General features: G+C 51.4%; 3 protein-coding genes across 3 annotated transcripts; all 3 read right to left on the bottom strand.

The window, feature by feature from the left end:
* Positions 1-118: 118 nt before the first annotated feature.
* On the bottom strand, positions 119-7,503 carry N7532_007243 (Serine/threonine-protein kinase tor2; the record flags this gene model as incomplete). Its single annotated transcript, XM_056619736.1, has 7 exons — positions 119-505; positions 611-2,166; positions 2,202-2,721; positions 2,748-6,303; positions 6,366-6,500; positions 6,550-7,303; positions 7,377-7,503. 7 exons carry the CDS (start codon positions 7,501-7,503, stop codon positions 119-121), a joined length of 7,035 nt encoding a protein of 2,344 aa, XP_056473102.1.
* Positions 7,504-8,300: 797 nt separating this feature from the next.
* On the bottom strand, positions 8,301-8,555 carry N7532_007242 (uncharacterized protein; the record flags this gene model as incomplete). The annotated part of the gene is made up of 1 exon (XM_056619735.1): positions 8,301-8,555. The coding sequence occupies one exon, from the start codon at positions 8,553-8,555 to the stop codon at positions 8,301-8,303; it is 255 nt and encodes an 84-aa protein (XP_056473101.1).
* Positions 8,556-9,387: 832 nt separating this feature from the next.
* Positions 9,388-11,013, bottom strand: N7532_007241 (sugar porter family MFS transporter; the record flags this gene model as incomplete). Its single annotated transcript, XM_056619734.1, has 1 exon — positions 9,388-11,013. The coding sequence occupies one exon, from the start codon at positions 11,011-11,013 to the stop codon at positions 9,388-9,390; it is 1,626 nt and encodes a 541-aa protein (XP_056473100.1).
* Positions 11,014-12,922: the final 1,909 nt, after the last annotated feature.

Here is a 12,922-nt window from a genome sequence, read left to right as displayed (position 1 = left end):
AAAATTTATGCCTCGTGCGAACGAGCCAAGAAAGATGGAAGTCGTCGTATCACATCATAGCAAGACTTGAAAATATTGGGAGGAAAGGAAATGTTTCACAGCCTCGGAAAATGTTTATTCACCAGAAGCTGCACCATCCGATCCAATGCTGACAAATGTTCTCCACGTTGGTGGCTTGAGCAAGGAGCTTGTCCACCTGGTCGCTGATATTCAGTTCGTCACTATGCCTGAATTCGGCACCGGTCAGTTTCTCCTTGACACGGGCGAGAACCTGGAGAGCACGAGCATTTTGTGCCTCGCGAGCCTCGGTTCCACCTTCCTGGATGTCAAGGATGCCGCCTTCTAAGATGGATGGTCGGCGGGGGCGAGACACGCTGTTTGATTGCATGCCATGCTCGAAATTGATGCCCTCGATAATTGACTGGCGACGTTCCGCGGTAAGAGTCGTTCGATCAGGGGACTCCTGCGCGCCCAGGCGCCAATTGATCAAGGGATCGTGGATAAACTAGAATAGTCAAGTTAGAAAATTATCATGAAGTCGATGTGCAAAAAGAGACAACGAAAGATGGAGGCAGAACGAGAGAGGAACAAGCAGAAGAGAAAAACTTACGGCTTCTAAAACAGCCATGAGGGAATCCTTGTTCTCCCTAAGAACACGCATCACAGCCTCACACGTGATGCGGTAGCTTCCCTCGATGTTACTAACTTCCATAGCGAAGGTCAACATACGTGTTAGGCGGAATGGGACACGTTCGGGGTATTTCTCGCGGTGCATGGCCACTTCGAAACAGTCGCCAAAATCGATGTGGACCACGTGACCAGTCGTGCGATCAAGTAGCAAGTTGGAAGGATGACGATCACCCAGGCCAAGGATGTATCCGACCATGGACATGACACCGAGGGATCGGGTGTAGTTGGTGCGTCGTTCAAGCCAGGCTTCGGAGCTCTTGCTCTTGAGCCACAGCACCCGATACAGATCTTTTCCGGTAGTGTTGTCCATAGCGTAACCAAAGACCTCAACCTTCTGCATAACGGTAAGGCTGTCATAATCCGGAGCCATCTGAAGCATGATCCGACGCTCAATGTTGAGCAGAATACGGCGGCTCTCTCGGTATTCCTTGATAAGAGCATGCAGTGTATCACTATTACACACCCATCCGAGCAGGCCAGAGCTCTGCGACAACGGGATAGCGGGGAAGCGCTGAACAGACAGATGGCGTTTGAAGCTTTCACTATCGTTGTCGAGAAGAGTGTTGACTAGTCCGAAGAGTTGCATAACTCTCTCGTCTTGGCGAATATCTTCTTGACCCTTGAGTAAATACATGTAGGATTTACCATTGTTACCCTTAAGGGTCATCCGTCTTGGTCTCTTCTTAGTCTGCAAGACGTGTAAAATTGGGTCAAAGCTGACGATGCAAATAATCGGACGACCGCTCTGGTAGGTTCCAGGCACGGCCAGGTCCAGGCCATTGCAATCCTTCAAACGAGGGGAGACGTATTTGAGATCGAGAATCGACAATTGCGGGAGCTGTCGGCTAATCTTGCGGAACACAGTGTAGTAAAGGTCCCAAGCTTGATTCAAATCACCAATCTCCTCAGTCTGGCGGTAGAGCATGCAGTAATGTTTGGCTTCCGCCAGATCGCGTCCGAAAGCTTGGGCGAATGAGACTTCACGAAGAGTCTCGGGACCTTTGTCAAGCATGTCATGAAGAGTTGCAAGTGTTGCGAACATGCCCTCGACGTTATGATCGCCGAAGTAGAGACGAGAAGCCTCCTCCAAACCTTCATGCCACAGCTCATGCCACAGCACAGCAACTCTGATCAATTCGTGACTTACGAGATCGGCCTGTTCGACGAGTTTGGCGCTGTGCTGGCGCATGCTTTGCATGATATTGCTTGCAGATTGTGAGCGTCGGGCGACGTTGGATTTCATGGCAACTGTCAACGGATACACCAGGGCCTGAGGGTGGGCCTTGCAAACTTCCGCGAGGAGTCTGTGAACGGCACCACAAACTCTGATGTTAGGCTGATTGATCCGGGCGATAAGTTGCGGGGTGACAGAAAGCCAAGTGTCAATATTGACCGTTGTAAAGCCTTCAGTGACCACGGTGTTGACATGATGATCACCACCATGTGCGAACCACAAGGTCAGCAATCTCAGTGTGTCTTGTAACGAGGATGCGGAAGACAAGGCAATTGACCGCAGGAAACCACGAATGGCAGGAATGACATGGTCAATGACAAGGTGGGGGGTGGCGGCACAAGCGCCTTCTTGTCACCCTTGGCTTCCTTAACTTGGCTAACGATGGTCTGCACCATCTCGAAGTTTGCAAGAGCCCAAGCGTGCCAGGCTTTGTAGGAATCGTGATTGTATTGTGTGGCCGCTGAGTAGGCTCCAAGGACCTCGCGGCCGTTGTCTGATGTCCATTCCGCCTTTTGAAGGGCTCTTTGCCATTCTCCCTGTCTGAGATAACTCTTAGAGAGAAGTTTTCTAGCGTTCCCGACATCCACGACTCGTCCTCGCAGGCGCACGGCATCCGGGTGGTTGGGATCTGAGATACCGTTGACACCATTCATTCCGTGACTCTCATTTTGCGAAGCGAAAAGAGTATTAAACTTAGAAAGGTCCTCACTGAGTTCCATATTGAAGTCTTTCAACGCCTCGAGGGCTTCATGCTGGCTTCCATTGGCCCAGCTGAATTTTAATCGAGCATAGGTTACCTCTGGAGGCACGATAGTGCGCGTACAGTTGGCATCTTGGATGACCGTCTCCAGAGAGTTGAGGAACGGTCTGCAAGGCCCATGCGGTTGGACTTGCGGCAAAGATTGGCGAATTTGATGGACATGTCCAAATTCTCCCGGGGAGCAGTGACAAGTGCTCTGACCTTTAGCATGCGCTGCCACACTTCCACATTTTGCTGACATCCCCGCAAGCGCTGGTTCCAAGTCTGGCGCATGGCTTCCTGCTTCTCCGGGTCTCCAACATGTTGCTTGTAAGTGATGATCTCCTCCAGTTCGGCAAGCATCTGGACGCGGACAACCACATCGTATGCCCGGTTGTATGACTCTCCGAGCAAGGCTGAAAGTTCGGTGTTAAGGCCATTCCGTGCTTTCTCGATGTACATGTTCCCCTCGTCGAACTGGTTGCGATGAATGGCAAGGATAGCGCCGAAGAAAGACCGATCGGGAGACTGTTCTTTCATGACACTCAAGTACGAGTCCATCAGCTCCCACTGACCACGGCCCCATGCAGCAGCAGCAGCAAGGGGAGCAATGGCTCTGCGGTGCTCCAACGATGCCTGATTCCATTTCTCCTGCGCAAAATCGGAAAGAACCTTCCATTCACCGAGAGCGTGCAAGCAGCGCATCTTGCCCATAGTAATGCCGAAGGAATCCGGATCCGCTTTCTCGCGTCGTTTGTACGCAGCCAGAGCTTCGTCCCAGCGCTGCAGCTTCTCAAACCAAGTTTCCTTCAGCTCCACGTCGCGGTATGACAGTGCCTTCCGCAGGATACCAATCGCAGCATCTGATTGCTGTAGCTGGTTGTTGATGGTAATCAAAGCTTCGACAGCACCGGAGTTTTGATCCTGCTCAAATTCAAGTTCTTTGTAATGCAGAGCCTTGGCAAAAGCATGGCCCTTAGCAGCATACTTGCCCAGGATGCGAATATCAATGGGTAAAGCCTTATCGTCGTGTTCCATAAACTCGGCGAGGTTCAGAAGAATTTGCAGGATTTCCGGTGAGATGTTTGGTGAAGTGAGGGCCTTCTCAATGGAGCGAACTAGTTCTTCTTGATACTGGTCAAACAGTTCGGTCCAGCAAGATACGAAGGCGGCATTGAAAAGATCCCTTGCCAACGGCTGGTAGATACCAGCCAAGCTTGCGCATGCCCGCAATGCGGGCGAGGGCGATTCTTTGAGGAGCTCAACGCTGAACCGACGGATCCATTCTTGCCAATCTTCGCGAGTTGGCTTTTGTGAAAAATTCCAAGCATGCTTTAGATGCTGCTGGTTGACAACAATCTTCCTTTGGCCAATCTCCGCAAATTTCGTGTCATCAGAGGGGAAGGAGTAGTTTTTTTCGGGATTGAGGTCTTGCGGGAGCGGATCGCCCTTTTGAAGCTTCGTCACCAGGATCTGGTAATTGACATGATTGATATGGTGCTGCTTGAGAACTTTGCTCAAAAGATGGATGTAGTGTGTAAAGTCCTGGCCAAGCTGGAAGATCAGCGCACAGATGCAGTCCATTGCAGCTTGACGTAAGACACGGTCGCCACTGACCACGACTCGCGACAAAGAGTGGACTATGAGGGAAGCAAAGTCAGAGACATTGACTAGGCGCGACAGCTTCGTCAAGCTGTCAATAGCCGACTTGCGAATGCTCTGAGGATGCTGCGGTCGTTCAAAGAGGCGCACGATAGCGGGAATGATGAGGTGCATGTACTCTTCACCACTTGAGCCGAAGATCAGGGAAGCATGGAGAATTTTCTCCGACGGTTGCCGGCGAGGGGTAGTGTCCTTCTCGAGAGTATCCAACATTAGGGGAATCAAGCGAGCGAGGTACTTTCTGAACTCTCCCTCCAAGGACCTGGAAATAGCCTCCATCAGGGACAAAATTGTACCCTGTACCTGGTATGACGCATCCCAGAATTCACGGATCACGTCAATGATCTCAGGTAAGAAGGCACGAACGTGCTGACGCACAATGTTAACCAAGATAGCCATCTGATTGAAATACGACTCAAGTCGGCTAGCAGGGGAGCTTCTGATAACCGAAATGAATGCGGGAACAATCTGTCCAAGGAATGGGACACACTTCAAGCCCAAAGTCTTGAAAATGGTAACGATGGCGTCGATCACTGATGAGTGGTATTGCACCAGTGAGTTCTCTCTCAGAATGTTCTGCAGTAATGTATGGATCACCACCGTGGGGTAGTACTCCTCGTTCGACGGAGTAAGACTCTGCATGATCAAGGCAACGTCCGTCGGGTCTTGAACTTCGTTAATGTGGTGAACATCAGGCTCCACATCACTGATTTGTTGGTACTTGTAGGGGTCTAAAGCACCAAGCACACCCACCAGCTTGATTGTCTCTTTCCGCAAAGAGCCCGTTTGCTCTGTCTTGAGGATGTTGATCAAGACGTCAAGTAGATGAGGGTACTCGAGGTACGGGTCGATCACGTAGCCAGCGTTGGCAGCCAACTGACCAAGGGTCCGAAGGGCCGCCTCGCGCTTAGTATGGGAGGAAAGATCCTGGAGTGACTCCAAGATTATGGGCATGATCTGGGGCAGATAGCGTCTCATCTCGCCGCCGCCAATGTTGCCAAGCTCTCCGACAGCTTTGAGTGTGGTCGCGGCGACACCTGGATTGCTATCCGTTGATTTGGGCAGCAGTGCTGTAACCATTGGGTCAACATACGACCTGATCAACTTGGTTGCATTGGAGACAAATAAGCTGATGAGCTGAGCAGTCTCTTCCTTTTGTTGGGCAGTGTTCGCAAATCCGAGTCCAGTCAGAAGATTCACCAGTAGCTTCCGCAGTGGAGGGAAAACATATGCTGGATTCACGTTGGATAGACGGCCGATGATGCAAATAGCAGCTTCCTTGACTTCGAAGACCTCATCATTGACCGCTAGGAACAAGCTCCGAATATTCTCAGGGCGGCCCAAGTGACGGTCAAACTTCCGATCCAGTGACCACAGCACCGTGCGTCGGATTTCAGGGTCTGGATCACCGATACCAACCGTCAATAGTTTGTCAATGACTTCACTGACAACTTGAATTGAGTGACCACTAGTCTGGTTGATGATCGGGTCGTGGACAAACAGCTGGCAACATGTGAGAGCCGACGCTTTTCGGATATCGGGATTGTCATTCTCCACGTAGTTGATCGCAACGCCACGCACGAATTCGTTCAAGCTGTGACCGGAGAAGTCAAAGCTGCCTAGAGTGTGGAGAGCGAGCGCAATTTCCGCTTCGGAGTAGCTTTCTGGGGGACCGAAATCCCTTGCAAATGCTGGCATAGGGGGAAGTCGGTTTTCGGGACAACCGAGCGGACGGAATGAGGTACCGCTGAGTATAATGCTCAGCTCGTCGAGAAGTTTATCCTGAATTACGGGCTTAATAGGAGGGATGTAGTGGGCCATATCGACCAAAGCTTGCGTCAGTGATTTGCTGAGACCGCATGCAAAGATGGCATCAAGCAATTGCTCCATGTGACCGTTGAGAGTTTGTCCGACTGCCAGCGACAGCATGCTGATACACTCGAACATGGGAGCTTCATCGATACCTGCTCGGTTTCTCCTATTGCAAGTTAGCTAGAATCCATTTACAAAGGTTTGGTTTCAGCATGGTTCATCACTCACGCCTTCATTGCCAGTGCCTCGCGGATATAGACGATGATCCCATCAAGGTATCCGCTAATAGCAGGTCCCACTGCAGTGGCAATCTTGCCAATAGCCACAAGGCCGCGTTTCTTTCCTTCTCCCTCTTGAGTTGGGCTTGAAGGTAAATCATGGATTTGTGGAAATACGACCAGGCGCATAGGACGCAAGGATAGGGATGGTGAGGACGACCTGATTGCGAATCTTAGCATCTCGGTGATCCTTCAGACGTAGCACGATCTCGCAGGCATTTCGATAATGCTCCTTCATGAACATTGTGCCTTTAAGGAATAGCTCCTTGAGGATTAGGAGCGATCCGTGAGTCCAGTCCACATTATGGGACTTCAGTCCCAGTAACGCTTCTTCATAGATCCTTGCGAACCATGATTGACGGACGGACGAGTCTGGGGCCACGATGATTTCGAAGCACTCTCCCACAGCCTGTGCAGCTGTCTCTCGGATGAGCACTTTCTGGTCTCGAAGTGCGACCCAGACAAGCTCGAAGATCTGAGGCACGAAGCCGTACAATAGTGTTGCCGAGCCCTTGGCTAGCTCCCGAATCACCAGAACAGCAGCGAATCGACGGCTTTCCTGACGCTCTGACTGTAGCCATTCCAGAGCGGACTGAATCTCACTTTCTACCAACTCGGCTGTGAATGCCCCGCCAGGTTTAGCCAGCCGGCCAAGCGATCGGGCCGCGCACACCAACACCGCATTGTCGTTGCTTCGTAGGGCGCTTCGGAGATAGCTGGCAAATCGAGTGGTTTTCTGAGCTGCATCCACACCGTCGAAGTCAATCAGCCGGTCGAGTGCGAGGAGACCGCCGACTCGTTCATTGGCGTCATCTCCCGTCACCACCAGCTGCGCGATCCGCTGGCTGACAGCATTGTAGAACTCGTTGAATTTCTCGGATGGCCAATCTGTCGGAGAAGATAGGCAAAGTTCTTAGTGAGAGCTTCTGAGCTCACGGGGTACACAAAGGCGGCGATCTACCTCGAGAGACGGCAACCACATTGTCATGGAGCTCATAGGCAGCTCGGGCCTTAATATCATCGTTCTTCGACTTGAGGTCCGCAAATAATCGCTGGGTCACGTCTGTCATAGGACTCGCTGACGCCATGTTTGCGAGCGAGCCCGCAGAGTGGACATTGGACGCCAGCCTCTAAGATGTAAAGCAGAGGTCGCAAGGCGCATGAAGTTGGAGGAGGAAGAGGTGGAGGAGGGTCATGTGTCAGCCTCTGGTCAAGCCGGAGTGCACAGACCACGAGACCACGGGGCGGGCGCGGGTCCTGCCTGGTCGCGGCCGCGTGGCCTCGTCAACTGGTGCCAAACGACTTAAAGAGTATTGTATTTACCTGCATGTTCACAATTCGTTTTCAACCTCACATCGAGGCCTCCTAATGATTGTGTTTCAATCCAACCAGCAACAATGGTAAAAGTTCTTTTGACTGGTACGGGTAGGCTGCGGCAGCATCCGCAAAAATCCAAATCCGCTCCACATCCGCTCCGCAGATTGCGGATATGGATACGATTCTGACATCCAACTATCCGCGCGGATTGGATGCGGATTTAAGCCTTAAAAAGTTGGATATCCGCGGATATCCAGCGGATTCGAAAACAGTACAAACATGCCAAGTCTGGTGATCTGGTTTGGCATGCACATCTTATGCGGATTGCAAGGTAATATTATGTACTACTAGTGTTACATTTTGTCGAATTAATTACATGGTCACGATACAGAAATTATTTCTAATAACATATCAAACCAGTTCACTGTTCAACTGCTTCATTCAGTGCATTATATAGTTATACTATGGCTTGCCAATTTCGAATCCGTCTGGTAGCCGTGGCTTCTTCCGAATCCTTCCTGTCCGGGTCTGTATACCATCGAATACTGTTTCCTCCAGCAGGGTGCTATCATCTAGATCTAAACTTTCCACAGGCCGCTTTGAGGAGTGAGGGATCGCCAGTTCCGCGGATTTCGTTGTCGGCGTAATCGACTGGGCCCTCAGGGCAAAGATTTTGTCCAGTGACAATTTGCCAGAGGTGTTTGTCGTAATGCCTGCAAGCGAGTTCAAGAAACTCGCGCCAGCGAGGAAAGTTTTGTTTTCCTTTGAGCTTGGGCACGATGTTCGTGAGTTTGTCGATGTCCTTTTCTTTATGATCAGGCATCGTGGCGTTCTTGGTATGACCGAGTGTTGACCGTGGAATAACCGTGGGTTTTCCTTGGTTTTGAAGTGAGAGATAGCGTGCAAGATCTACGCGTAGCGTGTGCTTGCGTGCGTGTCGAGGATCGCAGTCGACTGGTTAGATCGAGTGCGAGCGAGCCAGAGGGCTCATAACCTGTTTGGATGGAGTGAGCTAAACAGAGTGCAGCTTGCCGAACGTTGTATTCGTAGCTATCTGACTAACTGAGGAAGAAGGAAAGGAAGAAGGTGTGTGTGACGGAGGTATGGTGTAGCCCGTCACCGCCCAGGTCTCGTGATTTCAAGTAGTATAGATGCTGTCGCAGCCTAAGTGTACAAGATGACCACCAGGAAGAGATAGGCAATACAACTACCATCATGCTATTCATGCTTTGACTATCCGCTGCCTACAGTACGCAGTGTTTGGATCCTGCGACGATAGCACCTTCCTCCCATGCTGTTGTTCCTTCCTTAGATGCCGTGCAGTATGTGTGTGTGGTTGCATGATCGTTTCGACCCGTCTGCACTGCCAGACTGCCTTGAGCATCTACCTCAATTCAATAGTTGATTGACTAACATAATAGTATAATGATATCATTGTAGTAAGATCTTCATCGAAAGGCCCAGCCAACCTCATTTTTTAAAGCTGTTGCTAGATGGGTCGGAACCGCCTAACCTCATCTCCTAATCCTCAGCTTCTATCTATACGTCACCTCTCTATCATTAGCACAAGAAGTCCCTACTACAATGATATCATTATACCATTATGTTTCAGTCAATGAACTATTTTTAGTATCACCTTTCGCCCATCAACAAGATTAATCTGAAGCATGCTTATCCTCGCTCTCGCCGCTGCTAGTAGCCATCTCAACCTTCTCGGACTCAGTGGCATGGTGGTCGGTGGTAGTCAAGCCAAGCTCGACCTGCATCTGGCCGATCTGCTCAATGGTGAGCTTAGGCAGCTGCTGAGCGACCTGGAAGGGCCACTTCTTCTCAATGTGAGCCTTGGCGAAGATAACGTCAACCTCTTCCAAATCACGACCGGCGGTCTCAACGTAGAAGAAGTAGGCAAAGGGAATGGCGACGAAGTTGACCAGGGCGAAGAACAGGTAGATACCCCAGGGGCTCTGATTGGCGAAAACGGGGGTGAACATAACAACAGCGAAGTTGTTGATCCAGTTGGTGCACGTGGAAGCGGAAGCGGCCATGGTACGGGTGCGAAGAGGATTAATCTCAGGAGGGTAGATCCAAGGCAGAGGCAGTGTAGTGAAAGCAAAGAAGCAGATAAACAGGAAGATACCAACAGCGGCACCCTTGGCATTCTCGGTGGACTCGTCGATCAGACAACCCATAGTGATAATAAAAGAAAGACCTTGACCGAGGAAACCAATTAGGAACAGGTTGCGACGACCAACCTTCTCAACCATCACGAAGGAAGGAATAGTGGCAAGGGCGTAGACAGTGGAGAAAACACCACCAATAATCATAGCCATCTTGTGCTCCATGTGAAGGTTGTTCTCGAAAAGGAGGGTAGAGTAGTAGATAGCTGCGTTACAACCAGTAAATTGTTGGAAGAACTGGCCAGAGCAACCTATCATCATACGCTGAAACTCTTGGGTCTTGCCGAAGGTAAAGAGGGTCTTCCAGCTACTAGTAGACTCCTGGGCCTCGGCAGCCTTCATATCAGCCTTCATCAGGTTGAAATCGCGAAGGACGTCCTCTTCATCCTCTGAACTGTCATTGAGCTGAGCCATGACTTGGAGAGCCTCCTTATCCTTGCCCTTCATAATGAACCAACGAGGAGACTCCGGTAGCATAAGAGCACCGACAATGACGAAGACGGCGAACAGGATCTGGAAGGCGACAGGGAATCGCCACTGGACAGAGGATTCGGTGTAGGAAAAACCGAAATCAATCCAGTAGGCAATGAAGGTACCAACAGCAATAATAGCACCCTCAAAGCAGACGAGGAAGCCACGGTTGTGGGCCTTAGAACACTCAGACTGCCAGACGGGGATGGTGGCAGTGTCCATACCGTTTCCGAGGCCAGAGATTACACGACCAATCACGAATTGACCCAGACCCCAGGACTCGCCAAAGGCAGTAGTAGAGAGAACAGTACCGATCACCATAAGAGTACCACCAGTGACCAGCAAAGGGGTACGGCCAGTGCGCTGACCAAAGCAGAGTGTGAAGATAGCACCGAAGAAACAGCCCAGTTCGTAGCAGGAGTTGACGGCACCCTGTAGGACGGAGACATGATCCTCACTGTTGCCAGGAAGGTTCTTATCGAGGACAGGGAACTCGTCGACGAAAGATGTACCTTGCAGAATACCGGACATCAGACCCTGATCATAACCGAACAGGGAGAAACCGACGACGGAGGTGAAGGTGATGGCCCAGTGGAGCTTCCTGCCCCGGAGGCCGGAGTTGGTTGTCCACATATTGAGATGCTGCTTGCCTCTACCTAACTAAATGAGAGCGGACAAGAATATACTGAAACGACGAAGAAAGAATAGGCATGGACTCCGGGGGTGGGCGACGCTTTTGTGCCCTTTTCAGATGTATGCGTCTGCTTCCTGCGTCTGCGGGCATCAGGGGCCCCGACCCCCACTGGGCTCCATCGGTTAGTCCGTTTAAAAATAACGGCGGCTTGGGCCGTAGGCAAGTTTCGCGACCTGCCGTGGGACCGAGGGCCTTGTGAGTGGACTAGCGGCATAGGGAGGGGCAAGTCTCGCGGGCTGCCGAGAGGGCCAAACGCCCCATTCATGCGAATGGAGTCATGGTAGCGGCTTAAAATTTATTCGGTTTCGGCCGCCGAGGATTGGCCCGTTGCCAAGGGCGAAGAAGCTCCCGCGCCCACCTTTCGCGAATGGTAGGGTTAGGGTTGGAAACCCGGGGGAGATTCGGGGTAGCCGATGGTAAGTTAGGTTTGTTCTGTTCTACATGGGCTGAAAGAAATCATCCTAATGGGATTAATCGAATTAACTAACGATTAGTCAAATGGATCAAATTAATCGAATAGAATACTAAAATGCAAAACGAAAATTGATTACTGCCTAGGATTACTGTCTAATCCTAGGCTGATTCCCTGGTAGGGGTGGATCACTTACTCGGCTGCCGCAAGATAAATCTCGCCCGAACCTCCACTTCCTCCATGGGGAAAAACGGGGAGAGGCCGGTGGGCCAAGGGTGCTAAAAAAGTCATTCCTGCCCTAGGTGAGCCACTGAGCGTGCCCATCCCCCATGGTAAAGCCTTCGTGAATGAAGCGACCTTGGGACCGGGGTCGAATATCACTCATGAAACTCGCCTCAGTTACCCCCTTCGTCCCCCGTCTTGGCCTCGGCCCTGTTGACGCTGGCCCCGATACCGACGGCCGGATAGGTTGCACTTCCACACACCGTGTCTCACCTCTTCGGGTGTCCGAGGGCAATCGCACTCCCCGGGGCGCTCCCCGCAGATAGGCCAGGTGCCTCTTAGCGGCCCTCTCAACCCTCGCCGGTATGTACCGACGCGGATCCTGCTTCTCTGGTCACTCCCGTCCTCCAGATAATCTCCGATGTTGGGGATGGGCTCCGCGCTAACGCTACGTCACCGATCACAATGGCCTTTTCGACTCCGCAAAGGACGCCTTGGCCCACCGGAATAGGTACGTCCTGACTTGCCCGGAGGCCAAAGGATCCCTTCCCACGTCCCGAGTGCAACGTGTTGTCGGTCAGGCGAAGCGAACTACACGAAGTACGCCAAGTCTTCAATTTCCATTTTCATCTGCCCAGTGGAACCAGCCGGGGCCGAGCGCAGCCCTACCCGAAGCTATTAGTCCTCTGATCCATTGATCGGATGTTTCAGATGCCTGGTGGGCTTAGTTCTTGCGCCGATGCGGGAGAACGAAATCTGACCGACGAGTAGAAAAAATATATTAACAATAAATAAATCTGGAATGGAAAAACAAAAACGTAAGAAAATAGACCAAAATGGGCCTAAAATTAACCAAAACAGAACTAGCCCGAAGCGGGTCAAGGGCAGCCTTTTTGGGCTGCATCTGAGTTGCCGCATTAGGCAAGGCCGGAAATGTTTTCCCCACTTTATGCTTGGTACCCGGGCTTAACCTGACTCAAACCTGACAGCAAAAATGTTGAGCTGTGGAAGATCTTTCTTTTGGGGCTTATGTGTGGTCCTGTAGGATTTCCCATCTTCCGGCCGCGGGTCTTCGGGTTCCCACAAGCTTAATAGCCCCTAAGCATGATATACACAAAACCAATATGCGGGCCGCAGGGCGGGATCAACACCTTGGGGCTGCATCTGAGTTGCCGCATTAGGCTGCCCTGCCCTCGGCCCCGGCCTCTCCACTT

This window comes from Penicillium argentinense (assembly GCF_028826775.1).
Source record: "Penicillium argentinense strain IBT 30761 chromosome Unknown utg000006l_segment0_segment0, whole genome shotgun sequence".
NCBI classification, from domain to species: Eukaryota; Fungi; Ascomycota; class Eurotiomycetes; order Eurotiales; family Aspergillaceae; genus Penicillium; species Penicillium argentinense.
The sequence above is the reverse complement of the archived record's forward strand: the minus strand, read 5'-3'. Positions and strand labels throughout refer to the sequence as shown.